Source organism: Chaetodon auriga, chromosome 24 (genome assembly GCF_051107435.1).
Source record: "Chaetodon auriga isolate fChaAug3 chromosome 24, fChaAug3.hap1, whole genome shotgun sequence".
Taxonomy (NCBI): Eukaryota; Metazoa; Chordata; class Actinopteri; order Chaetodontiformes; family Chaetodontidae; genus Chaetodon; species Chaetodon auriga.
Window position 1 is genome coordinate 9,002,747 of NC_135097.1, and position 26,313 is coordinate 9,029,059.

At 41.7% G+C, this 26,313-nt stretch overlaps 1 protein-coding gene across 3 annotated transcripts in view; it reads right to left on the reverse strand.

Moving 5' to 3' along the window:
* Positions 1–214: 214 nt before the first annotated feature.
* elavl2 (ELAV like neuron-specific RNA binding protein 2) overlaps positions 215–26,313 on the reverse strand; it is a 33,748-nt gene continuing 7,649 nt past the window's right edge. Inside the window, exons 2-8 of one of the 3 annotated variants that reach the window (XM_076725395.1) lie at positions 18,684–18,774; positions 16,989–17,232; positions 11,603–11,706; positions 8,147–8,300; positions 5,476–5,701; positions 4,823–4,861; positions 215–2,837 (exon numbers count right to left, since the gene is read on the reverse strand). In XM_076725395.1, the coding sequence (XP_076581510.1) occupies positions 2,507–2,837; positions 4,823–4,861; positions 5,476–5,701; positions 8,147–8,300; positions 11,603–11,706; positions 16,989–17,232; positions 18,684–18,755 (1,170 nt within the window). In that variant the 5' untranslated portion in view covers positions 18,756–18,774 and the 3' untranslated portion in view covers positions 215–2,506. The remainder of the gene's footprint in view (positions 2,838–4,822; positions 4,862–5,475; positions 5,702–8,146; positions 8,301–11,602; positions 11,707–16,988; positions 17,233–18,683; positions 18,775–26,313) is intronic. The other 2 variants (XM_076725396.1, XM_076725397.1) reach the window with 2 other exon arrangements.

Sequence of the window (26,313 nt, forward strand, 5' to 3'; positions counted from 1 at the left end):
TATTTACCATGAGCATTACATCAGAAAGGGAAAGCAAATACTTTCCAAAATGTCAAAACTTTAAAAAAGGTGCATTTGGCCAACTTTGTTTTAAAGGGAGAAAAGCAAAAAGTTGAACTATTTAAATGCAACAAGACAGAATTTCTGACTTTTTTTACATGTTAAATTGAGCCTAAACAGGAAAAAAGGGAATGATGGGATCCATTCACGAAGCTGTATTGCCCTTCAACTTATTTATTGATGTACTGAACATGGAAAAAATCCAAAGTATCCAAACACAAAGTAAAGAACATGTACATCCTTTTTAAATACTCAAAAGATATTCTATTCCAAAAATGCTGTGAACCAAGTCAGACTATACAAATAAATAATCATTCTCATACCAAGAATTGAGATAAGAGGGGCGGGAGGTGGCATTTTTTCACGCCAGACCATCAGCACAATTTGTCAAGACCAAATAATCATGAAGAAGAAGTTACAAAAAGAAAAGTTATTCTCTACAATGACAGGTCAGGCGTGAAAAACGTCGCCTCTACCCCACAGCAGCAAGTATCACAACTGATCTAGACTTAAATTTAACTTTTACAAGTAACACAAAGAAGGAATAGATAAACGAGAAAAAGCAGTTGCAAAGATAATTATATAATGCATAGCACACTGCTCATTTAAGGGGAAGCATGACTAGTAATTGGTTTAAATACCAAGCAGGATGCAGGTGCAGTGCATCTAAGGCTCCACTGGCCTCCGTTTGTTTGTTCAAGTTGAGTTACACGAACTCTTGCAACCAATTTTGCGATCATTAATGGAACTGCGTCACTGACCTTCCCCCAAAGTGAATAAAGCAATATACACCTTTTTACGATTTTAAAGACAGGTTATATGCATTACGTATATATATGAGTATGAAAAAAAAAAAAGAAAAACTAATCAAATAGTTCAAAACTGTGGTTTATATCCATTCTTTACCACATAAATATATATCTATAATGTTTATATATAAAAAACAAAACATATGTCTATAGTTTCTTAATACCTTTTTTTTTTTTTTCTTACGAAGCAAGACTATCTACAGACCAAACAACCAACAAATCTGATGCACTGCTAGTCCATGGGACAACAAATCAAGTATTTCAACTGAAGGCAAACTCAATGTAAAAAAGGTTCATATCCAAAATGAAAATACCTTACATACTCCATGAAAGAAAAAAACGATATATAGAATATCACACTTTCCGATGAAGTCCAAACGAGAACCGAAAGAAGTCTGCCAAATACTCAACATAAAAAAAGGAGTTATTTACACAGCTCGAAGCTCAGGAGTAATCCGTTCTATTCTTCAGACTAGTTTTTCTTCAGCTGCTGCCTTCATCAGCTTGTCCTCAATCTTCCATACAAAGTATGTAAAAACCCTCATTGGTTGATATTAAGACAAAATCAGTCTAATGATATATTGTAGGTACACCACAAAACACCATGAGCTCTGTCTGAAGGGAATCCTTTAGGAAGAACTGATTTTTATCCCCCATTTACCTTTTAAGATATCTCCACGTTATAATTTTGCATGCAGGTTTTTGCGGATGAACCTTTGTATTTTTGTCCGTTTCCAAATCAAATCAGAAAGCGAGTTGCTAGTCGTAACAACCAGGATGACAGGGGGACCCACAGATGACTTTACAAATGAAACCAGCACTGCCATTGATTCTATAATCTAAAGATAATACAAAGATCTCAAAAGGTATCTTTTACATCATAAATCTCCCCAGAAATTTCAACCACTGCAAACTTTCCTGTAAAGTTCAAAAGCTCGCAAGGTGTCATATGAAGATATTTCTCAAAGTATCCAAGTCAAAATATTTTGTTCCAGGTCCAGTAAAAAGTTTCTCCAAATTTTTCTTTTTATAAAAATAGATGCTTTTTAAACCCACATCAAAGAGGTTCTTAGCTCTTTGGCAAGGTACTGCTTTAAGAATTTTTTTTTTGTCTTTTATCCTTTAAGTTTACAATAAGCAACATTATGCAGCCAACCAATAACCAACTCATATTACAATGAACGGAATACTTACAAAATCAACATAACTGCATATAGTTCAAAATAAGTACTCGCTAACCACTGAAGGCATAACGCACCTAAGGCAAATCAGGACACAGAAAAATACAAAGAAAATCACTACACATAACCTTACAAGACGTCAAAGCAGATGTGCAACAAAATGACAAAACCTATAGTAATGTTTTAGATGGTCCATCTGTAAAGACAGCAAGAGAATTCAACATCACAGGCAGTAAAACCTGCAGTATTTTTTTCCTGTTTTAAAGTATATAGAGAAGATTCAAAGCGTAGCAATGAAAAGAAAGAAAAATCACATTGTTGGACGCTAAATATTGTTTTTCTTCGTAACACTGATTTACAAAGCCGTTTTTACTAATGTAGAAAGTTACGGTCGATGCGCTTCCATTTTCTGATTCCGTTTTCTGCTGAGTTTTCTAGAAACAATCTCAGTGGGTATTAGGCTTTGTGTGTTTTGTTGGTTTTGAACGAGACTTGCAGCACTCTGTCCCCGAGGCGGTATCCATTCAAGCTGGCGATGGCCACAGCTGCCTCGTCGTAGTTAGTCATGGTGACAAAACCAAATCCTTTGCACTTGTTTGTGTTGAAGTCGCGAATAACCTTGACGTTTGTGACGGCACCAAACGGCCCAAACATCTGCCAAAGGATGCTTTCGTCTGCGTCTGGAGCCAGGTTGTAGACGAAGATACACCAGCCAGTGCTCGCGTGCCCCGGGATGTTGATGCCAGCCAAGCTGGTCACCCCGTCAATGGCCATGGGGGAGAACCGGCTGTAAAAGACAAAAGGTAACACGGTTCAAAGCGAGAGCCAAAATGAGGACAAAACGGGCCTTTTTATGAGACAAGAGATCGTGCCAACAAGCCTAACAGAATCTGACAAGTCTCTCCAGAGATCAGCAGCAGCCATGCTTCTGCTGAGAGGAGCAGTGTTTACGTTGCTTCTACAGTCACAGCGCAACGGCCTCCTCTCATCTCAGAACGCTCCGTTTTAGACATCGGACGTTCAAGATATTCTTTTGGAAGTTATGAAGCTTAAAGAAAAGCTGTGCTGTCGTTCTGAGTGAGCAGCGGGAAGGGCAGAACATGCAGCCAACATGGATGCACGCTCTCAGATTAGAGGTAGAAATGACGGATCCAGCTTTTCACACTTCTCTCAGGAAGCGTAGCTGCTTTTTGAGCAGGACAGGAACACCAAATGACTTTCGCAGAAACAAAAAAAGTGCCGAATCACAATAAAAACCGGAACAAATAACTGAATAAAAAGGTGAAGTTTGTGCCGAGACTGGAATAAAAAGGCATATAAAAGCCCCGGCCTTTGCTAAATGTGGTTTTGCAGTTTGAAGAAACAAAATTCAAAGTGCATGGAAAGCCTATGAATTATTGCAGCAGGTGTCACATTAGATTAGCTGCTCCAGTTGGCCTCTCAGGGAACATCCACCATGACAGGTGTGCTCCCAGCATCAAGGACACGGAGAGAGATTTGGCAACGAAGACGTCAGCCAACGAGCGGGGCAGAAGAGAAATCACAAGTCTATTGTCGCTGGTGATGGGCCTTTGAGCTCTCAGGGGATTGGACTTCAATCATGCTCGAGGAAGGCATTCTTATAAAACTGAACTTAGACAAACTGGTATCCTGGTGAATCCTGAAAGACGCCTGACGCAACAAAGTTTAAAACAGGACAGGGCTGTCCATAATAGATCAAGGTAAGAGTATGGAGCTCAAAATACAAGTATGCAATTTTGTGCAATAGCAAGTAAGAGATTGTAAAAGTCTGTCCTTTGTTATGTAGACAAGCAGCGTAGACAACGCTTTAATCTAGACATGTTGTGACATTATGTCAAGATTAAAGCACTTCAGTGCATCACTGTCACTAACTTCAATCTAGAGAGAGACACATTACAAAATTACCAGTCAAAATTAAGCTTAAAGCGCAAATGACTGCTCATCTGTAATTTATGGAAATGTACATCAGCGAGTAAAGTGTATACTGTCGAGTCTGGTTGATAGGACAGACGGCCATCATCGTGGGCACTGAGCAGATAAACAGTATCCACGTATATGCAGGTACGCTGGAGGTAACTGACAATGTGAAATGATTACAGTCTCTGCTGAGCAGCACAGTCCAGCTCTATCTGTGCAGTGTGCTCGCTCTGTGCTTCAGACTCAGACGGTCTTGCATTTGATGCTGCTGCAGATCTGCGACGTGCTCTCCCTGTGCATGTGGTGGAAATGCGCTCATGTGGATTTAAAAACTACGACTTAGAATAACTCTGATAAAGCAATTTTACAGCATCGGCCGCCGAGAGTCCAGCCTCCAGCAGCTGAGGGGAACGTGACCGTCTGAGGTCAGTGGAGCAGGAAGTCTTTAGTGACACCCATCACTGGCTCCTAGAAGCATATGTGGCTCTGGCCCTCCCTTCATGGAACATATACACGTCTACCTCTCTGCTCAATGTTTACATCATCACTTGCTGTTAAGACAAACAGCCTGATTCACTCACACTGACTGGATTAAGTACATATTTGTTGTACAGGGGAACACGAACGCATGCACACAAAAGCATTCTTCCTCATATTGAATCAGCGCTACCTTATGCAGCGTTAACTACCTACGCAATGTTGCCAAGAGCTCATGCAGGAAAAAATAAACCTGAGGAGAAAAACAATGTCCCAGCTCCCCTCACGGTGGGTCTGAATTTCCCTCAGGATCAATTAAAACCGAGTGGGAAATCTAAAAGAGGAAAACCAATTTACCTTTTGACACCATAGGCCATGTTGAGCAGATTGTCCAACCTAAAAAACAAACGGCAACATCGCGTTAATTTCATGATGAAGGGAGCTTTTCATGAGGGTGACGATGCAGTTTGACAGGATGACAGAGATGAGTAATATTTCTGATACATGAAGTCAGCTGATCAGGTGCCGATCACGTCCTTATTGACCTGTTGATTGAACTCCTTAATCAGTATTCAGCCTAAACAAGCCAACAGGAGGCATTCAGTTCATTTTTTTTGCATACCACTGAGGTTAATCAGTGCACTGCAAAGCTAATTAACTTATTGACTAATTTCCACATTTATGAGCATCAAACAGGCCAATTGCCAAAAATAAATAAACTCCATCTTTTGTTTTGTTTTTACACCAGAGTATTGCTCATCTCATTTTCATATTTGTCAAAATCTGCCCAATTGTGTCGTAGGCCTACATCTGCAACAGGAGGAACACAGCAAAGATGTGAATATGGAGATGAATTATTCTGTCTAGAGTATTGATGAGCTCCAACACAGAATATTTTTATAATACTGCTGTGAGACAAATGCTAATTTCAAAAAGCCTCAGATATTAGATTAAGGAGGCTCGGCTCAGATCAGATTTTTTTTTTTTTTTTTTTGGTGTGCCCCTTTTACCTGAAGCGTTGTGCCTGCTGTGCGAGGGGCCCTGGGTACCTTCGATTGGGTGACTGATACAGCTGGGACAGCAGTGCCTGGCTGGTCTTCTGGCTCGGGTTGTTCGCAAACTTGACTGTGATGGGTTCGGCGGCACCAGGCGGCTTCTGGCAATTCAGGCCCTTGATGGCCTCCTCGGCCTCAACCCGCCGATCAAAACGAATGAAGCCGACCCCTCTGGAGACACCTGAGGAGAGTACATTTACATTTCAGTTAAGTCCTCTTGACAGCCGTGTAAACATCCAGTAATGATCTGCAGCGTGAACTTGCTGAAACACTCGTTTAGGGGTCAAAAAATTTGTTTACCATTTAATTTTTCCCCTGACAGTGGTGTGATTACGGCATCTAATCATGATTATTTTACCCAAACCTTTTAAAAACCGTGGGGCCTCTTAAAATTCACATCACCGTCCAGCTATGCTACAAAGTGTTGCCAGAAGTCAGAAAACTTCTCAGATAAAGAGTCTGATCAATACCAACAAATAACAGAAAAATACAAGAGGCAGAAGCACAAACATCCTTAGTGACCCACTGCAAAATCAAAAAGCACAAGAGAAATGTGCTGCAAGAGAAAAATGGTGGAGGTGAAGAGGTGGACGCATTTTGAGTGAGCACCAGTAACAACGCCAAGCTTTCTAAGCATGGTAGACTGGTGGGCAGCAGGGAGGACGAGACGAAGACTGAAGATCATGACATGCGCAATGTGCCAAGAGACACGGGGGGACTTTAAGTCAAACTTCAGATGTTTTGGTTAGTAAGGAAGTGATAAATGACTGAAAAGGCTTTAGCAACTTAGCATTATTATCTACCTATGAGATTAGTTTTCTGTACAGTTAGCTCGCTGTTTCAGGTAAAACCTAGGGAAGAAAATCGAGAACAGGTTCCAGGTGCTGGCATGTGTTTTCACAGTTGCATATTGCAACACGATGATGCCAAACGATGATGCTGGAAACTGGGATGAGTTACGGCAGACAGGAGGAAATGGTCCGAAGGGTGGCTTCGTTTCATGCTGGCTATGATGTCTGTAAAATGAATTTCAAGTCAGGCTGAAAACACCAACAATACGCTGAAACGTCTTTCTTCTCAACATGAGCTTAAATTCCACGAATGCCACGTATTTGACACCCGCTTCCCAACGGTTACAATGAGGGTAAATAACACCAACTACGCACAGACAGGCTGAGCCGTTTTTTGGCCATTTTGCCTTTATTACACTTGGATGGATGTTGAGGATGGATGGGGGGTAAAGCTCAGCGGGGAGCTGCAGGTTAGAATCGAATGCTCTATCAGCTGAGCCACCGCGGTGCCCCACATGTTTCTCTTTCACTAAAAACCAAAATAAAAACCAATGCTGCAGATTCATTCTCTCATTTCATCCATTTTAGGTGACGACAGGCAGACTGTTGCCACAGCGAGCTCGACTCGCCCATCAGCTCCCAGACACTCGAACCCTCCATGCTTACCGACCGTGAGGGATAAAAAAAAACAGCTGATCAGGAATTAAGAGAATCAACGTTATCAAGCTGCTTATCGATTCCCATTCTGAATAAAATACCCCACTTCATAAACCCTTGACATAACAGATTGCAGCAAACAGACCTTAAAGTTAATTTAAGTGTTATACCTTTGATTTATCAACTACCTACACGATGTTACCATGATGCCTCTTGGGACATCCGTGCATGTCTTTGGCTCTTGGTCTTGTTTCTTCCCGCTGCCCACCAATCAGCCCTGAGCTCCAGTATCTTTGCCAAGTCAAAAAGGATCCGTCACTCGAGCGTGCACATTTGTCATTTTGACTTTTACTTTGTTTCTTGTTAAGTGCATTTCTCTGAGGGTTTGTGCCTTCTGCATGCATTCTGGTCTTTGCAGCATTTGATGTGGAGTGCAGTTCCACAATGTTTGAATTTAATCCTTGTATGCGTTTTGTCCTCGAGAGCCACTGAATTACAAAAGGCATCAAAAGACGTGCCAGAACTTTGTATTAAGTGTTTGTCAGTTTGTGAGCAATCCTGTGTTGGATTTTGGTGTTTTCTTAGTTTGATCACTCTTTCGTTATTACTAAAGAAAATCTGAATTCTCCAAAAACAAGTGGTTTTACGTTAGAAAGATAACGACAACCATTCCCATAATGCATGCCTGACCGAATATTACAGGTTTCAGAGGCACACGGGGACAGGACCACTGAGGGAACGTCTCGGTGAAAGATTCTGTTTATTAGCGTTGCATAAGGGTTCTGCTTCCACATGACAGCTGAGAAATAGAGAATATAACTGCTCTAAATGCATTTCATTTCTTGCCATGAAACAGGCATTGCATGTACACCTTGGGGATGGGGAGAGAAAGAGGGAGAAAGCCAGAGAAGGTGAGCGCAGGCAGAGGGGAGATTGGACAGAAAAAGAAATTATGAAGCATTGAGTCCTGCTACTTTATACCCATTTCATATTCTATCCATCTATGCATTTTTATGAACACCTCTAGTGGAAAATTGCATTTTTGGGGACCTCATACCTCTGATGTATTTCTCAGGCCTGTGTCATTTTGTTAGGGAGTCAGGGGAGGGGAGAAAAGACACACTAAAAAAGGAACTAGGGGAGGGGAGGGGAGGGGGCAGTCGCCATGTTCTACTCACCAGTCACCTGGTCCACCAGGATGCGTGAGGTAATGATGCGTCCATACTGAGAGAAGAGCTGCTCCAGTTCTTTCTGAGTCATGGTTTTTGGCAAGCCACTGACGTACAAATTTGCATCTCTGATGGAGGCGGAGCTTGGACGCGCATAGGAAACCTACGGGCAGAGATGGCTCACATGACCACGGGTACGCCAGCTTGAGCACATGCAGTATACTCACATACCCCTCATACCTGCTGAGTGAGATCACCTTGTATGTTTAAACTAACAGCGGAGCAGATGCTGTGACCCATTTCTAGCACAGGGAACGTAAACACTGGCGTATTTAACCAGGCTGAGCTCACTTTAAACACACGCATGTCATGCAGACCTCCTGTGTATCTGACAAACAGCGAATTGAATTGCTGATGCAATCACATCTATGACCTTGTGCAAAAAAAAAAAAGATCAAATGTTTGTCCCATAATTTCCAATCGTGAATGACACTGTGGAATCTGAAAACACTGGTTCTCATAACACATGAATAAAAATGTATTGATAAAACTTGTTTCTCAGTTAGAAATGCTACAGACAACAATTGTTTAATGCCAACGCTCAATTTCTGTTTTCTACAAAATTAGCTCAAATGAAAGCCTTTATTATGACTTAACTTTATGCATGAATGGACACTTTTTCCACACAGCGATGTAAAAACTGATGTAAAATGCAAACGTTAGCAGGTGCAGATTTGCTCCAGGTGGCTCGACGTGATAAACCTCTCCTCAATCTTAAAATGTCTCAACTTGAGCAAAAGTTCTTGCTCATCCCAAAGCTGTGAGACTGCAGGACTTTACAGAACGGAGGAAGAGGAGATGGTGGAGGTCCTGGTAAGAATTTAGGATCAGTCAGAACTGCTGCGCACACACACAGAGACACACACACACACACACAGTCAGTGCCCACTACAGCACAATATCTGCGGTCATTGGCTGTTTGTGGTGAATAAACAAAAGCTGAAAAAAAAACCTTACACAGCGGTTAAATTTGCTCAAATAAAGCAAAACAAAAATGGGCTTCCTGACCAGTCTGAACACACCTGAGAGACCACACTCATCTGTCAGGGCACTGAACAAAATCTGTGTTTTTTTAAGTAATGAGACTTTTGTTTGGTCGACGTGGAGCATGAACGTCATGCAAAAATCAGAAAATGGCATTAAAAAAAAAAAACAAAAACGTACATTTGGTTTAAACCTGTGCTGTAAACCTCTATTCATCCCATTATTATTCCAGGTTTTGTCCATTATGATTGTTTTTATAATCATTTGAGTCCTACAACAATGGGGTGATGCACTGCAATAATTTGCGTGCTTCGTTTTCTGTCACCCTATTTTTCTTCCCCGAGCGCATCCTAATAGCAACTCATCGGATAAATGGACAGTGACAAATCAGTCTGTCTCGAAAAAAGTTAAAGCGGCACATTTTGAGTCCATCAACTCTGCTGGAAACCTGACAGAGATGGATGCAGCATCAGGCCTGTCTAGACAGCTCTCATTTAAAAGCAAATTTATCATTTCTTGAAAATTTTCATAGACAACAGAGCGGCGTGGCTGCCTCTTAAACTAATCGCGCCCATTCCCGCCTCGGAGAGCCCCCCAGCACAAGGCCGGTAGATATGCAGCATAAATCAGCATTTGTCCATAAACACGGCCGACTGCGAGAAAACAGAGGGGGACCAGAGAGTCATCTACCACGTCCTGCGGATCAATACGTCATTACACCCCCGAGTAGTCATAAATTCATTTCGCACCATCCCATTTTCAGTCATGTAGACGTTTATACGATAACATGCAGAAGGAACCTTTCCGGCCCAAATTTCGGAGCTGATGTATGAGAATGGCTCGAGGACGGTTTTGTGGAGGACTAAATGAGAGAGTCACGCAGAGGGAGAGAAGAAAGAAACAGTGCAGAGTCAAGAGCCTGCTGTATCCTGCTCCTCCCGTCTGGTGGCTCCAGCTTCTTGTGACTCGACTGTCAATTACCGCAGCACGGCTGTATTTAACTACAGTGTCACACGTGTTAAATGCTCCTATTCCAGGCCTTTCTCTGCAACCTTACGCAACGATTGTATGAAAGAAAAAATGAACTCACTTCAATTAAACCCCCTAAAAAAGGATTCCTTTTTGTGCTCTCGGATCGATAACAATTCCACTTGGTCACCCCGCCTCAACCTCGGCCCGAAGGGAAGGCTGACAGAGTGCACGTGAAGGCTAAAGCTCCCTGCCCACAGCCAGGCAACTCCCTCACTCCTCCTCCTCCTCCTCCTCATCCCCGCCTCCGTCCCAGTCTCACCTTCACACTTCATTTGATGCTAATATTTGCAAAGTATATTCCTCTACCTCACTGGGGTTTATTTGCACTTCTGACAGAGCAGCTAGAGAGTTTGGATGTGTGATAAAAAAATAAAAAAAAATCATAAAAAAAGCTCCCATGTTCTACTTTCAGGAGGTATGAACTGAGGAAGAGAGGTGGAGAGAAAGAGCTGCGTTCGGTCTGATTCATGGGAATGAAGCGGTATGGGTGTCAGTAATATCCAAATGTTAAATACAGAAATAATCAAGCATACAGCTCACAAATTTGGTGCTATTCAAACATGAATTTTCTCTCACAAAATGTGTTTTTGCTCACAGACATTTTCACTAATACCCCTCTGCCCGACGTGAGAAGGGATCTGGCGAGCTCCTTGTAAGACCACTGTGAAAAAAGATCACATCTAATAATCTGGCTCCACCATCCACAAATCCTGCAGCACTATATGAAGCAAATGAGTTTTTCCAGCAGCACATTGAGTGCTACATTGCCTGATGAATGCTAATGGCAGCCACCTCCCTGTAAAGGCATACAGCAGTGCTACAGCACATGCAACCATAGAAACAGTTCTGCTCTACTTGAGGCCCAGGCAAGGCTGCATGTGCCCAGATTAACAATAGGCTCCCTTTCCACCCCACATTTCTCCAGCCTCATTATGCTTCAACTCCAAACCGGAGAGCTCCACATGAACGGCATATCTCGGATTTTTTGCAACCAGTAACACCGAGTTGAATACGACAGTCTGATTAAGCTGCTTACTGGCGATGAGAAGAAACGTGTCGATGGCGGTTTGTGATTAAAAATAAATGACACGACATCGGGGCTGCAACTAATGATTATTTCTATTATCGATTAATCTGAAAATTATTGTCACAATTAACCATTTGGTCTACAAAATGTGAAAAGAAAAACTGCAACATCACCATTTCCCAGAGGTTACAGAAGTTACAATGAAAGTTGCTTCTTTTGTCAAGTCAAACACAAAGACTTTTCATTTACTATCATAAATAGAAAGAAAAGCAGCAAATCCTCACATTTAAGAATCTGGAACCAGCAAACGTTTGACTTTTTTGCTATTTGACTAGTTGTTGCAGCCTGACATGACATCTTACCTTGATGGTTTTGGTCTGAAGTCTCAAGCCATTTAAGGTGTTGATGGCTTTTTCTGCGTCCTTTGGGTCCACGTAATTCACAAATCCATAGCCTAGGCTCTGGCCTGCAATCACAAGAGCAGAACACACACAGAGGGTCACACACTCTGAAGTGAAACGAGACAAACATCGGACAAAGGTGCCTTCTTTATGAATCACTGGGGATCGGCATCAACGCCAAAGTGTCAGTAATACTTGAATACACAGATTAACAGTCAGTCTTCATTTTCTACTTGGCAGAGGTCGGCAGTCCATTTCCAACAAACATCTATTTGGCTTCCAACCTAGAGTAAACTCTCAAACCAAGTCTTTGACGAGCACGTCTGAAATTAAAAACGACAGGCAATTGCTCTGCTTTCACACCAGCTCATCTCTGACACTGTGCAGTAGCCGAGGCTCAATGTGTTCCCCTCCCTCTACAGTTTATCTCTAAAATGTACAATAGATTGACACCCACTCTTTATGTGCACAGAGGCAATTCAATTTCCTCCACCCACACTGCTGGGTCTCTCTGCAATTCCACTGCCGGTCAAGTTCACCAGCTCAAGCAGCTTCAGCATATTAATACGGTACATAAGCAAGTCGAATTTTATGGTAAACTTTAGATGAGATTAGATTTGGAGTTCATATCTTTACATTAAATTTAAGCTCAAGACGTGTCCAGAGAGAGGGCTGAGAATGGATGTGTTCAGTGTGCGGGAATCCACAAAGGGTCCATACTTGCATATTTTTTCTCATTAAAAATTGTCACATTAGCTACATCAGCTCTTACTGCTGCAGACCGTTAAGACTAAGACATTAATTTGTCTATGTGGCATTGTGACAAATTTGATATAAATTCCCAAAATAAACACGCTGGTGTATCAGTAAGGAAAATAAACAGACACCCAACTGTCAGGAACCGCCTGCAGCATTCCTGTTAACTTCACTTTCGTGCACATCTCAACACTCTGAATGTATCCATACTCGCTTTATCGGTCTTACCACCATGAGTCACTGCTCTCATGGGTTGTTCAGCTGTGATCAAGTAAAGTTCATAAACTTAATTTCACCTTGCATCTCAGGGACTGTTATAGCCAGGAGAAACACGCTGAGCCTTTGAAATGAGCTGGTGAAATGACACTTTTACTTAAGCCTGCAGGGTAAATGGCCTGCCTCGCTGTGCTCGACTGTACACGCTGCATGTGGGCACACTACGCCCCTTATAGTGATGTCTTCCTATGGAAAGTGTAGCATTCGCTAGATCCACTGTGAACATGCTGCTATAACGAACAACTTGTTCACTTTCAGCTGTCATTAAGGAGTAGAGGAGATTTGCTAGGATGCACTTTCAAACAGAGAACTGCACCCAGCTTCCAGTAAAAGACTAATGCTGCCCATAGTGGGAGGAAAATGACACAAAGACTAAGCTGCTGCTGCTGCTGCTGCTGCAGCTGCAGCAGCCAAGGCGAGAACATTTAAAGCAAAGAGGAAGCATGCATCTCTCTGGTGATTACTTAACATCTGATGTAGCACCAGTACACAGATGTAGGCTGGCTTAAATCCATTGCCACAGGGCCAAGGGAGAGACAAAAGCAACACAGTCTGGAGGGGATAGGGTTTTATGTAGAGCTGAAGCTGAAATCAGAGCATCATTCCTGAGAAATGACTTAGAGGCTTTGAATAACATTAAGGGCCTTTTTTGAAGTCAGTTTTTTCCCGCCCCAATTCAAGCTCGCATCAGTTAAAAATAATTTAAAATGCCTCTTTAACTGCTTAACTCACAATAGCTGCTTAGATCCTCTTGATGGGCAAAGCTGGTCCCTGATCAATCCAAACCACAACTTCTATCATTAAATGGACGCCTTATAAAACGCCTGCAGGAACGACTGCTCAACAGCAGGGACCGATACCCTTTTCTGACTCAGGCCTGGAATTTAAAAGCAGGTTTGCAAACCCTTAATTTGCAAAAACCAAAAAACGACTGAAAATGAAATCTTGGCACATAATAAATTTGACACTCGCACATAAAGCAATAGCTTTACCAGCTCCTTCAGCGAGTCTTGGAACAACGGTCCTGCTCGGATTTGCTTTCGCCAAACAGACACAAGTTTGAATTTGTTTATGTCAGGGTTGTTTATACATTTACCTTAGAAGAAATTTGCCTTCGTGTTTGACAAGTATCACTGGCAGCCATGGAGCTAAGGACTCACCCTTTCCAGCTGGCTGAATTTGTATTTCTTTAATAAAAAGGCAATTTGTTTTTGCATGTCTAATTACTCCTAATCTGATCACCACTGATGCTCTGAGTCTTTGGAATGGTGCTGTAAACAGACCCCATCCACACTGTGTGCTTCACTAAAGATGCTGCTGCAACTGTCATCCTCAATCCAATCTAACAGAGGCTCCCATTCTGAAAACAAAGTGAAATTTGTGTAATTCTATACTCTGCATTACATTCTTGGAAAAGTGCACGCTAGAAATCAACATGACACATTTTCACACGTGCGCTGCTCTCCGACGCTCGGATCGGAGACGAACATGACTGCGATGCTAACACACGGACGTAAACAAGAGATCGAGCAGCCAGTTTTATTCAACTCAACAGCTGAGATTTTCTAGAACAGGAGAGCTGCATAAGGCAGAGCACAAGCCAGATAAACAACTGACATACAATTACTACGGCATCAAAGGCAGCACGGGCACATCCCTGAGAGGAACACATGATCGCAAACAATGATACTGCCGCTTTTAAAGGTTACTCTTACAAAAGGACTGTTGACGTCAAAATGAAAAATACTCAATGTCCCCAGTAGCAAATATGTCTGTATTAAAATACATGTGACATTAGGTTTGGTCTAGAAAAGAGACAATGTGATGTGGGTCGTTTAAATGGCTCGGGACACTGAAAAAGGTAGAAAAATGAGACCTGGTTTGCTTTAATGTCCATAACATGAACATGCAAATTTCTACTTTCCTATACATGAATGAGACTTTTTACTGATGTGCCGTCATTGCAAACGGTCTTCCTTCAATTGTTTTTTTTTTCTCCTTTTGAGGCCGAGTAGTGTGGGCCAGACCTGGCCTGGTGAGTTTTTCCAGCTATACATCATTTGCCACAGTGACTCTGTATGCAGACAAAATATTGTCTCATTAGACATGCATTAGATTTCTGCATACATTAAACTTTTGTCATACTGCCCTCCAAAATAAAAAAAAAAAAGAAATCTGAGGTGATTAAATCTACTTTAGAGACTGAGAACATCTATATTTATATCATATATAAAAAAAACCTCAAAATGTTTCAAAGCCACGTAAACAACTGACTGAAAATCTAAATCAACATTAAAGGAGAGCAAGTCTACGAGGTCAAGTTTTCGGTTGGATCGACATAATTATTTTCTGCTCTTAATGCACATTTTAAAATCACCTGTGGCTATGAAGTAACAAGCAGGCGCGCAGACAGCAGCGGAGAGGGAACCCACGCTTCGCTAAAAATTTTGTTTACTCATTAATGTGTTTATCCATTTTGTTTACAGGTCACCCAAAAGATCAAAACTTGATTTTCAAGTACTAGTCTCTAAAAATTTACGTCATCAGAGGGCCTGCAGCAAATTGTTGTCCTGGTCAAAAAAGGTTTAGTTATGTTACTTGCTAAATGTGAAGCTACGTTTCTCCTGCCCCACTTTAAGGGGGCATGCAGTACCGCCGCAGGGGCAGGCCGATTTCAAACAACTTACTCCTATAGAGCCTTGCACTTAAATTACTTGGGAGTGCTACGTTCACACGTGCTTTTCTAAATATGCAACCTGCCAAGCATGTTTATGTTCAATCACCCAAGCAGACCGTGTGCAAGACGGATTCTAAACGAGGATCACTCGTCAATTCAGCTCAACCCATTTCACACATTACCAATCAAAGGCCTTTCCTGTATGCATGGCTTCACGAGGGCATTTATTCCATGCAAGACTACACACTCGACAAGTTTCATCATCGCTGCATGCCAAAAGTCGAAACTCAGTAAATACATAATGAGAGCTCACACACTTAACTCGCGGTCTCCCTCTTGCTACGATTGTTTCCAGTGAGATGAAATATGAAAGCTCAGGTTCTGCATATAGTGCACTTCTTTGCTATAAATGCACCAATAATAGAAACACTTTTTACAGAGAGCCTAAAAGAAGACAGCACAGTGACGTTACAGAATAGCGGGGAGAGAAAGCGTTTAGCCAAACACACTTGGAGCACCTGACAACATTTTCAGAGCTGAAGCTGTGAGTAGCTGTACGGAACAGTAGCAACCATGCGAAGACAGACTTGTGAATACTGGTCAGCTATACAAAAGCAGTGTGAAATATTAAACATTATTAATAATTCAAAGCCAGATGTGGTTGAGCGCACATCTTCCATGTTAATTTAATGAAGGTGACTGCCTTGGACTTTCAGAATACAGATGATCTATAATTATTGGTTAGTTCAACAGTGCTTCTCAATAAAAAGTCCCCCTGGCCTCCATCTCAATGGAAAGGTCTGTTTGCTCACCTGAGGCCGCTGATGTTTCAGGACCAAATGCAAAACAAACAGATGTGTGCACACATCCTCAAAGGCCAGAGACGCTCACGTGTCTGACCATCGGGCCACATTATAAAAGGCAGATGGAGGAAGGTCTAGGTAACCTTCCCAGCAAGCGGTAAGAACCCAGCAGCCTGAGCTCATGTCACAAAGTTGATGTGAGCTGAATTCCTCCCAGTAAAACCTGAAACCATTTGCAAGTCTTCTACCTGCTTAAATATAAAGAATGAAATTAAATTTGAGTCTCTTCAAATTCCCACAGCAAAGCAGCAATGAACCCTCTGAGCAGAAAACTCTGTATTCCACATGATCCTTTCCAATTTCCCTGAGGAAACTAATATTACCCTACATATTAAAGCATCATACAGCAATTAAAATCAGTCCTTCTGCTGCTGCTCGGCATTTTTACGATGGCTACTATGTAAAGACAGTGCCTGCTATTCTCCCAAATGAGATGCGGAATGATTGGCTGACTTTCAAGACAAAGGCCTCTGCATTTATTGGGGGTAAAAAGGTCCATAATTCATGATGCACCATGTCAAATATACAACGAGGAAACAACATACTGTGCATGCATAAACAGACAAGGCTATGACATGGACAATGCTGCTAGCAGGGCCCCACTGATACATTATTTGGGTTCACGTCGGGGTTAATAAGTGAGGAAAAAAATTGTCGTTCAAATATTTCCCAACCCTGAATTAACGCACGTACTTGAAGCCAATAAATTGCGAGCACAAAGTATCTGTTGGGCCCGAGCCATTACCCAGCCATAGCAATGCAAACAGATCGTTACCTGTTATTTTGTCTCGAACTAGTTTACAGGACTCAATTTCTCCGATGCTCCCAAACAAACTCTTCAGCTCCTCCTGGGTCATGTTCTGAGGCAGATAGTTGACTATCAAGTTAGTTTTACTGTCCTCTATGCTCCCTGACTCTACAGGTGAGGAGCAGTTGTTTGAAATTGTTGAAGGACCGTTGCTTGTGTTGTTGCAAGTTGGCCCATTGGACAGCTGTGTTTCCATGGCAGCAATCACCTGCTAAAGAGACAGAAAGAAAAAAAATCAAGTCACAACCACATGCACATCAAAAAAATTCATTAAAAAAAACAGTTAAAAAGGACACTCTTCACACACTGAAACATTGTTTTGTTGGATTATTGATTTCTTTTCAATTATATCATTATTATTATTAAATTATTATATTGGGCGGCTGTGACTCAAATGGTAGAGCGCTCGTCCACTGATCAGGACATCGGCAGTTCGATCCCTGGCCTCGGCAGTCCACATGCCGAAGCATCCTTGGGCAAGATACTGAACCCCAGAACTGCCCCATGCTGCGCCATCGGTGTGCAAATTCATATGTACGTCGCTTTGGATAAAAGCGTCTGCCAAATGACTAATGACTGGTTATTTTTAAATCTCAAAACAAAACATCATTAAGGCAACCAAGTTGCAGGGAGCATACAGTGCTGTGTCAAAGACTTTGCAGTTTTTCTTTTATCCTGAATTAGCATAATTTAGTGTAGCAGAGTAGAAGTAAGAGCATAACGCTGGTCGTTAGAGGGCGTTTAAAAAGGCAGAAGTTGTGATGCTGTGAATGTCGATACTTTTTCCCCCTCAGCAGGTTGGGGCAGGCTTCTCAATTATGGAAATGTGTGCCTTCACCATTCATATCTGGCAATGTGAGATGTTAAATCTTATAGTAGTACCACAGGTGGAAAAAAATAAAGTTGAAAATAGTGTGTGTGCGTGCAAGCGTGTGTGCTTGGGCGGGCGGGGGCGGGGGCAGCACAATAATTCCCTCTCTGCTATGCATGATTGCTGCTTTTGCTTCTGGGCAAATAGACTTTTTACTGAGAAAGCAATGTGACAGTCTATTAATCTGTCAGAAGCTCAACAACTGATAAAGCAATATTAAAGTTGGTAAGTGGCATGTTTAAGCATATCTTTCAAAGTTAAATGTGGCGACCAAAGGGAAACATTTCATTCTGCAAAGTAAACTACATATGCAAAGCACGTAAGCAGCCAAATCTGCAGCCATCAGTACGCTAGCATTGCACAACAAGCCTTAAACGATATGGTGATCACTTAAGGCAAACAGCAACAAGTTCATGTATGAAGAGTCATCCTTTATTAACAGATTCACCATGTGCAGATCAGTGTAATCACACCACGATGCATATTATTCAGTCACATTTTGACTAATTTGTGCACGGAGGCCATAAAGCTGTAATTCTACAAAGTAATTAGATAAAGACATCACAGTAGCAGACAGGGTTAGACCATACCAATACAGTCAAACATTAACAACATGGGAGCTGTTCATGAACAAAACCAGAAAAGGGCCTGAATTCCAAATTGAACATGTGATGAATTTGATTTGAGCGTCAAAATGTGACAGAGAGCTAGCGTCATTGGTATGGCCTGAGCACTGAGACGAAAAGCAAGGCCTTCTGGTCAAATGATTTCAAAAAAGAAGAGCCACAGACCCCAGTCCAAGGCTCAGGCGCCCACGAACCACTTCTAAGCAGAGAAGCCACATCGCACAGTCTGACTGCCATGTTAGTTTGGAGTTGCCGTCTGAAAATGTGGACACAAAAAGTACTTTACGTTAGATCAGCAAAGAACAAAGCAACAGTCAGATGTGATCACATGTCATTGCTGGGGGGGAGGAAAAGGAAGCCATATTTTTTAGAACTGGCTGTCCATGCAGATTGGCTTAAACCAGGGAGAAGCAAAGGCAATGTTTCACTTAGTCACAATACATCTTGAGTCAGGAGCAAACAGCAGAACCAAGAAGTGGAGAGTGTTCAGTCAAGAGAAACCTGGCCACAGCACTGACAATAAGCATGAGGAATGGCAAATAGTTTAATGGATGGGAGCACCGCAAAAGGATGATCACTGAAACTGCACGAGCACAGATCAATTGGTCCGCTCAGATTGCTCACATCCAGCAGCAGAGCTGATGCTCAAGTTACGCTGACACAGCTGACATTTGTTATCCAGTCTTTAGCACACAAAGCATTAGAACTGCAAACATCCACAGAGCAACAATCCCCAAGTTTCCCAGAAGCTTTAATGTGCTCAAACTATGAAGACAAAACACTGACAACTTCTTCAAATCGGCAGCAAAGTTCACCACCAAACACACAATTCCATCAAAACTAAGCCTTACAGCTTACTTAAAGGTCCCATGTGTAACTTTCAGAAAACCCTTGTTATTAATGACCATGGCTGTTGAGTAAACTGAAGCAGGTGCGAGCAAGCTTCATCAGATCTAGAATAACGTCACCATCTATAACATCCCTGTATTTCATTTGGACCATTGGCTCCATGATCCGACCTAGTTTGCCGCTTTGTAAATCACTTCATCAACCACAGCACGACACAACCAAAGACGCTTAGCTTAGGTTACAGTTAGCTAGTTGTCACCCCTGCCTTGCCTCACGCTCTGCAGGTAAAACGCAAACAGACACCTTGGTTTTGTACCGCTCCATCATTTATTGTAGGCTAAAACAAACGGCATTTGTAATAATACATAAGTTAGTATCATGGTTCACGATAGCTGGTGAATTAAGTTGGCAGGCTGCCTAACTACCAATCCCCCTCCAGATAGTATTCGATTTAACGTTGGTTGCTTTGTAATGTTAGCTGCTAAACTTGCACAGGGCAGCCAGTCAGTTTAGCAGCCAGATCAAGACTAGACTAAGAGTCAGGATGAATTCACTGACATCATCCACTCAAGACGGTACAAGCTAGCTAACGTTAGCGAACATTAAGCAGCTAAAACCAAAATATATTTCACATGCTTTGCAGTTATGTTAGCTTGGATTTTGGACAGTTTGCTGACCTTAGACTCCATTTTTAATCTAGCATTAGCTCATGCTGGACACTGTTGGCATCGTAGGGGAGCAGCAGAGAGGCATTCAGGATCACAGCTGATGTCAAATCCTTTGCATTTCAGCTGAAAAAACATCCTTTATATGGAAACCAGTCCACAGGCTGTTTAGAGGCAACTGAGAAATGATCTAATTTCTTCAGTTATATCCATTCACACACTGGCATTACAAAGCAATTAATACTTCACAATCGTACATATTGACACAATCAACTTGCCATGAAAGAAAAGTAGCTCAAATAAAAAGCCACACAAGCTCAATGTGTATCAGATTATATTAAAATTCTCCAAAGCAAAACGAAGCAATCTGCAAGGAAAATCTCACTTAAAATACAATTAAAACAAGCACTGCACCATGTTTATATTACCTTTCAAGAATTCATTCACTGCTGCTTAAAACTACAAATATAAAAAATTCATCATAGATGACAAGCAAAATAAAAGCGCTGCATCACTGATCGCTTGGTGGTTTAACTTCTCCCTAAGCTGTATGAACCTGCATATAACCTGCTACACAGTGTTCAGGCGTGTTGATGACGTGACTCTGACTTTTGCTGCTTCATACTCTTTTCTGCATGACTGTACACTGTTTTCCACTCCATATACAAAAACAGTCATTATGGATGAGTCCTCCTCCACCTCCTGCACGCTCTACCCAGGTGCCAACCCTCACCAAAACCAAACAAGAGTATTTCCAGTAGGTGAGGACGCGTCTGACGTGGACTAATGTGCTACATGTGTGAAACTCTGGACACTGTCCACACCTGATTCTGGGGACGTTTGTCTAGAGTTTAGATGAGAAAACAGCTGTATTGTCTGTGGTATATATTTGGGGCAGCAGCACCGTGAAGCAATCCAGCTGTCTCATGAGGTCACATGATTTACCACGTACTCAGGTAAGGTGAGAGCAACAGCTGGCGGCGATAATGAGCCTCTATTGCATCCCTGTTGTAGTTAGTTTTACTGTTTTGAGGCTTTCATTTGTTTGTTTCAGAAAATAATCAAATGTGATGAAGCATGGTTATTTTAAGCTGTTTCTTAATTGATTTTGCATGACAATTACTATACGGTGATATACAGTGTTACTGTGATATAAAATTACATCTACTGTGACAGATTTTGAGGCTGCAGGCTTCAAAACAGTCCAAAAACACAGCACAGACAACTGAGCATCTCGTGTCCTGTTAATGAATTTGTTTCACCTCGTTGGTTGCGTCTAGTGAAAACGTCAACTTGCTGTAACTCAAATGCAAATTGATTTTCTCTACTCAAGTGATGAAAGCAGCATTGCAACTGTCAGATGGACGGGCATAACCCGATAAACCTGATCCATGTTTCTTAGTGGAGGAGAGCATCTCAAACCACCGTGTCAATGTGCCACTTTCAGTGCGTCACCGCGATGGATAATGTATGAATCGAAATGTTAAATCTTAAATTTCTTTATTATTTTACAAAGCCAGAAGAAGAGATTGAATTTTTTATGCTGTCTTCATTGCCCTGCTTTTTGTCTACGTTTCTCTGCTATCTAAAATATACTGACATGTGCTTTCAAACTGCGGAGTAAATGCACATGTCAATAAACATGACTGAGCTGTCACACAACATTATTTTGTCCCAATAGTGTTTTCAGTCTTAACTAAATAAAGTCAGTGTAGCTGCCATGACTAAAGCGGGTCACCTTTTGAGTTTTGAGTTCCATTTGCTGCTTTTCTCGGTCTCTTAATTGTGTTACAACACTGTCACAGCTCAGCTGTCACCGTCAAACGCAGCGATTGGCTGTGCCGCGCATCATGATATACATAAAAGGCACGTGAGCTGACAAATTGCAGCAAACAGCTCTGTGTCAGTCAGATCAAACAGCTGTAGATGCGCTCTGGATTCCTATTCCATTGGAAAATAATTACGACCTCAGCTTATTCAAGTGTGAAAAACTGGAGGTGTACTGTGAGCGTGTGTGATTAGAGTCCACTGTGATAGCTTGACTAAAAATGACAATGTACTTAACAGTGTTATTTATCCACATAGTTAGATCTTTCTGCTCTGAAAGCATCATCAGTGCGCATCTCTGCACAGAACAAAGCTTGTCAATAGGGAGAATGTGTGTGTGCCACAGCACATAGACTGATCAGGACCGTAAAGAACAGAATGTTTTGTGTCGATCAGCTCGTTGCCAATAGCTTCGTTAATTTTACAGTCTCTCCAAAGGGCCAATAATTGTACAATAAATGGTAACACAGTATATTCACAGATATGGAACTTAAAATTTTCATTCCAGATATTTACTGATGTGAAATCTCATTTCTGTCCATCCTTACTAGGGGTACAACATTTTCACAATGTTTTTCAGACTGGAGGGCTGTTGTAAAACATCCTTGTGGCACCTCATCTAGCCATGGTTAATTGTGTTATAGTTTCAGTCAACAGTAAATATGCTTACAGCCCTTTTTTCCCCCCTCAATCCAACCTGAAAGCATGTGTCGATCATTGGGTGACACGCTGCCAGCACCTGGCTGACATGTTCGTTTATCCCCTCATACTCCATGTTGAGCCACTATCAAGAATGGGAAAAAAAAAAAAAAAAAAAAAAAAAAAAACTTCTTTGATTTCGCCATTATCTGTTGGCGTGTCCACTGCCGTGAACTCCGGCCGATACTCCGGTTGAGTCAGTCGTGTTCGTGAAGTGAAATCTGAGCGAGAACCTCCTCACAGCAGTCCTCATATGAGTAACATAACAGCCGATGTCACTGACGATATGTTCATTCCAGGATCAGAGGCCATGTGTAAAACGGCCTAACGCACAGCTTCCTCAGTGCACATGAAATAAAACACTATAGCTGCATCTCTGAGCAGCTCGCTGCTTTATAGTAACTGTGCTCACTGACTGACTGGTTCCATGTCGAGGGCAGTGATATAACTAAACTTGACAACGATAAGATTTGCTGCCCTTGTGTTTCATGGTCCGACAAACAATTTTAAGACATCAGTTTGGTGCAACTTGCATCATCGTGCAAACATCGAAAATGATTACTGGAGCGGCAACAACTGATAATAATGAAAATGATAAACGTGGCACCCCACAGGAACAGTTTTACTCCACCAATCAAAGAAAAAAAATATGAGGATGACTCAAAATGTCCAATCAATTTGTACAGTGGAAGCTGAACATTCAGACTAACACTGACTGCAGGTTGGGGAGACATTTGTGTTTATATATGGAGTTTTGCTTGTTTTACTTCTGCTGAAATACGTCCATCGGCAATTAACCTTTAATTGATTAACTGCAGTTAAGAATTTAACTGATTGAAAACATTCACTGACGATGTACGTTTTGTGTACCATTTCTCCAGAGCTCACACATATTCACCACAAGAGGTCGAACTTCAACTTCACAGTTCAGAAAAACTACTGGTGCAACAAAAGAGGCAGCGGCCAGAGAGAAGAGGAGAGGCGAGATGAAGAGGATAAAACACAGCCCAGCATGGCAACAATAAAAGAGGACAATAACTCACTAACGCGCCGCTACAATTGTTTAAACTGAGACAAAGTCATGCATTTTGTATCTTATTATTAATGTTTAAATCAACTCATTGTTAACATCTTCAACTATCTGTTAAGGAAACTTTGGGAAATTTTAATCCTCCTTGTTGCCATAGTGCTGGCACATGTTTCTACTTCTTTTGGTAGGAATAAAACCTCACATTTGAACAATTATAAAAGACAGAATTTTTGGAATACTAATTTGTTATCAATATTTACTTGGTCAATGGATGCTAATTCTGAAAGGAGAGCTTTGCAGCAGCACAGAGAAGCAGCAGTCAGATTTCACTCATCACAAGAGGAGAGTTTACTGGCAAGACAGTGATGGAGGGTTTGGTGTCAATGTGAAAAGCAACCATTTAGTAATATTTTGGATTTAAAGCCCATGCTAACAGGGAAACTGGTCATGTCAATGAGGCTCTAGTGCACCACAACAGTGACGCCGCCAAAATGGGCCCTGCAGTGAAAGCTCACCTGGAGAGACGACACACAGACATCCGGATTAAAGTAAGCACTCGACACATACTGAACGTCACCAACAAATATCTCTTGTAAAATGTCTCGTGTAATCAGTAACAACGGTGTCACGACTTTATTAGCCCGTGTGAGAATTTCCTCGCCGTGGCATCCTGACTCAATCCTTATGACTGTTTTCAGGCTTTTGAATGTACTGTAGATAAACTGCATCGCCAACATTGCAGTGCACAAGTGCAAATACGTGACTCATTTGATTCACTAGCATGTCCCGAAACCAAGGTCAAAACCCACTGACTACACAACCCGAGCAAAAATAGAAACCATACAGCAATGAGCTTCAACCCACACGACCCACGACCACAAATACATTGCATTCATTCATTAGACAGAAGACATACCAACCCCCAGGTGAACTAAAGAATATTATGGAAACACTCAAAGTCTCAACAAGGACAGCTGATTGTCCAAGATGTCCCCTTACATCTGTGTGCTAGCAAGCATTATTCAAATCTTCTTAAGCAAGACCAAGCGTCAGAGATAAAACACAGCTTCCTGTGTCTTTATATTGCTTTTTACCCTCCTTGGGTTTTGTCTGATCTCCCATGAAGCACTATGCAGCTCGTGTTTTCAAAAGCATTAAAACAAATTATGAATAATGGTGAGCATCAAAGCTTTGTCTGCATATATAGGAACAGCCATTTCTTTTTGATATAGTTAGCATTGCTAGCCACATTTTTTATGCCTGCTAGCAAGGAGCTTAACCCGGGGGGCTTTCTATGCGTGTATGATGTTCATACTATTGAAATCAATGTCCCAGGCCATAATGTTCTGTACATTCTGTTCTTGTCACCTGTGTTATAAATATTTTTCAGCGTGCAAAGAGATGGTAAAAGGAGTTTAAGCAGTTTATCCACATTGCCCCTTACTGTTTTCTTGTATGGGAACCCACAACCCTGAGGACCTGGGTGGGAAATCAATCTTCAATTAATAATCAACATTCATTATAATCCTCAAGTTGCTGAAAATGAGAAAAACTTACTTCAAACATGAGAATGCTGATAGCAGTAGTGTAACAGAGACTTGCATGTTATGCTGTCCACAGCTGCATATACTCCTCTCACTGCAGGTAAAGGCCATAATCCACCACAATGAGCCCACTCGTCATATCTAGGCATCATGAACAGCATACTTGTAAATAACCAGACTTGCGCCACTCCAGACAGCAGCAATCTGACAAATGTGAATATATAAACATGGTTCTGCAGTTCAAGGTTGCGTTGTGTAATACACGCAAGTTGTGTTGTGCAAAAACAGGTTTAGTGACATGCCCGAAATCTGACTGAAGGATTTTGGTCAGCACTCAAAGGTTTTCCCTGAAGGCGTTAGTCACGATATTTGATTTAGGCAAATAAAACAATACCAATCATCCTCCATATCAAATCCAAGTTCGCTGATTTGAGCTGGTTAAAGCAACACTTATTTAACCAAGTACAGTCACCAAATACACAGCAAGCATCCCAGTCATGCAAGGAAGGAGGCCTGAACAGGTCAACTGAACCCTCCTGCTGCTCTTTCCATCTGTTATTTGTCTTAAAAGTACAAAACCAGCGCGATAGAAGGACTGCGTTTACCCTTTTTGCGGTTTTGTTAACATGACAAAAAAGGGCACAAAGGCAGAAATTTCTAAAACCGAACGGATATTCAGCAAATGTTTCTCATATGCCAAAAAAAAAAAAAAAAAATGCAATCCTAAGCACTTATCCGCTCCACAAGCAGCCTCTCCCACGTGCATAGTAACAGAGAAAAGCAGGCCACAAGAGAACATATTGTTGTTGAGGAAAATGACTTACTTCAATCTCCATTTCATATGCTTCACCTTTTATTCTAAGTACAAAGCACAAACATTGGCTATTGTCCCACTTGAGAGAGTGCCACAAGGCAGAAATATTTCATTAGATAAACACTTGGAAGAGAAGGCTTGGCACGACGCCGCTCCCCAAAAATTTCAGTCAAGGCTTTCACTGTGTGCAGCCAGCCAGCCAGCCAGCCAGCCAGCCAGCCAGCCAGCAGCCTCCTCTTAGTGCAGGCATCTGAGTGCGCAGCATCTTGAAACCAGACCTAGATAGAGACCACGAGGTTCTTTTTTTTTTTTTTGTTTTCCCATCATTGCTAAGATAAACCCATCCACCTCCACACTTTTACCCCAC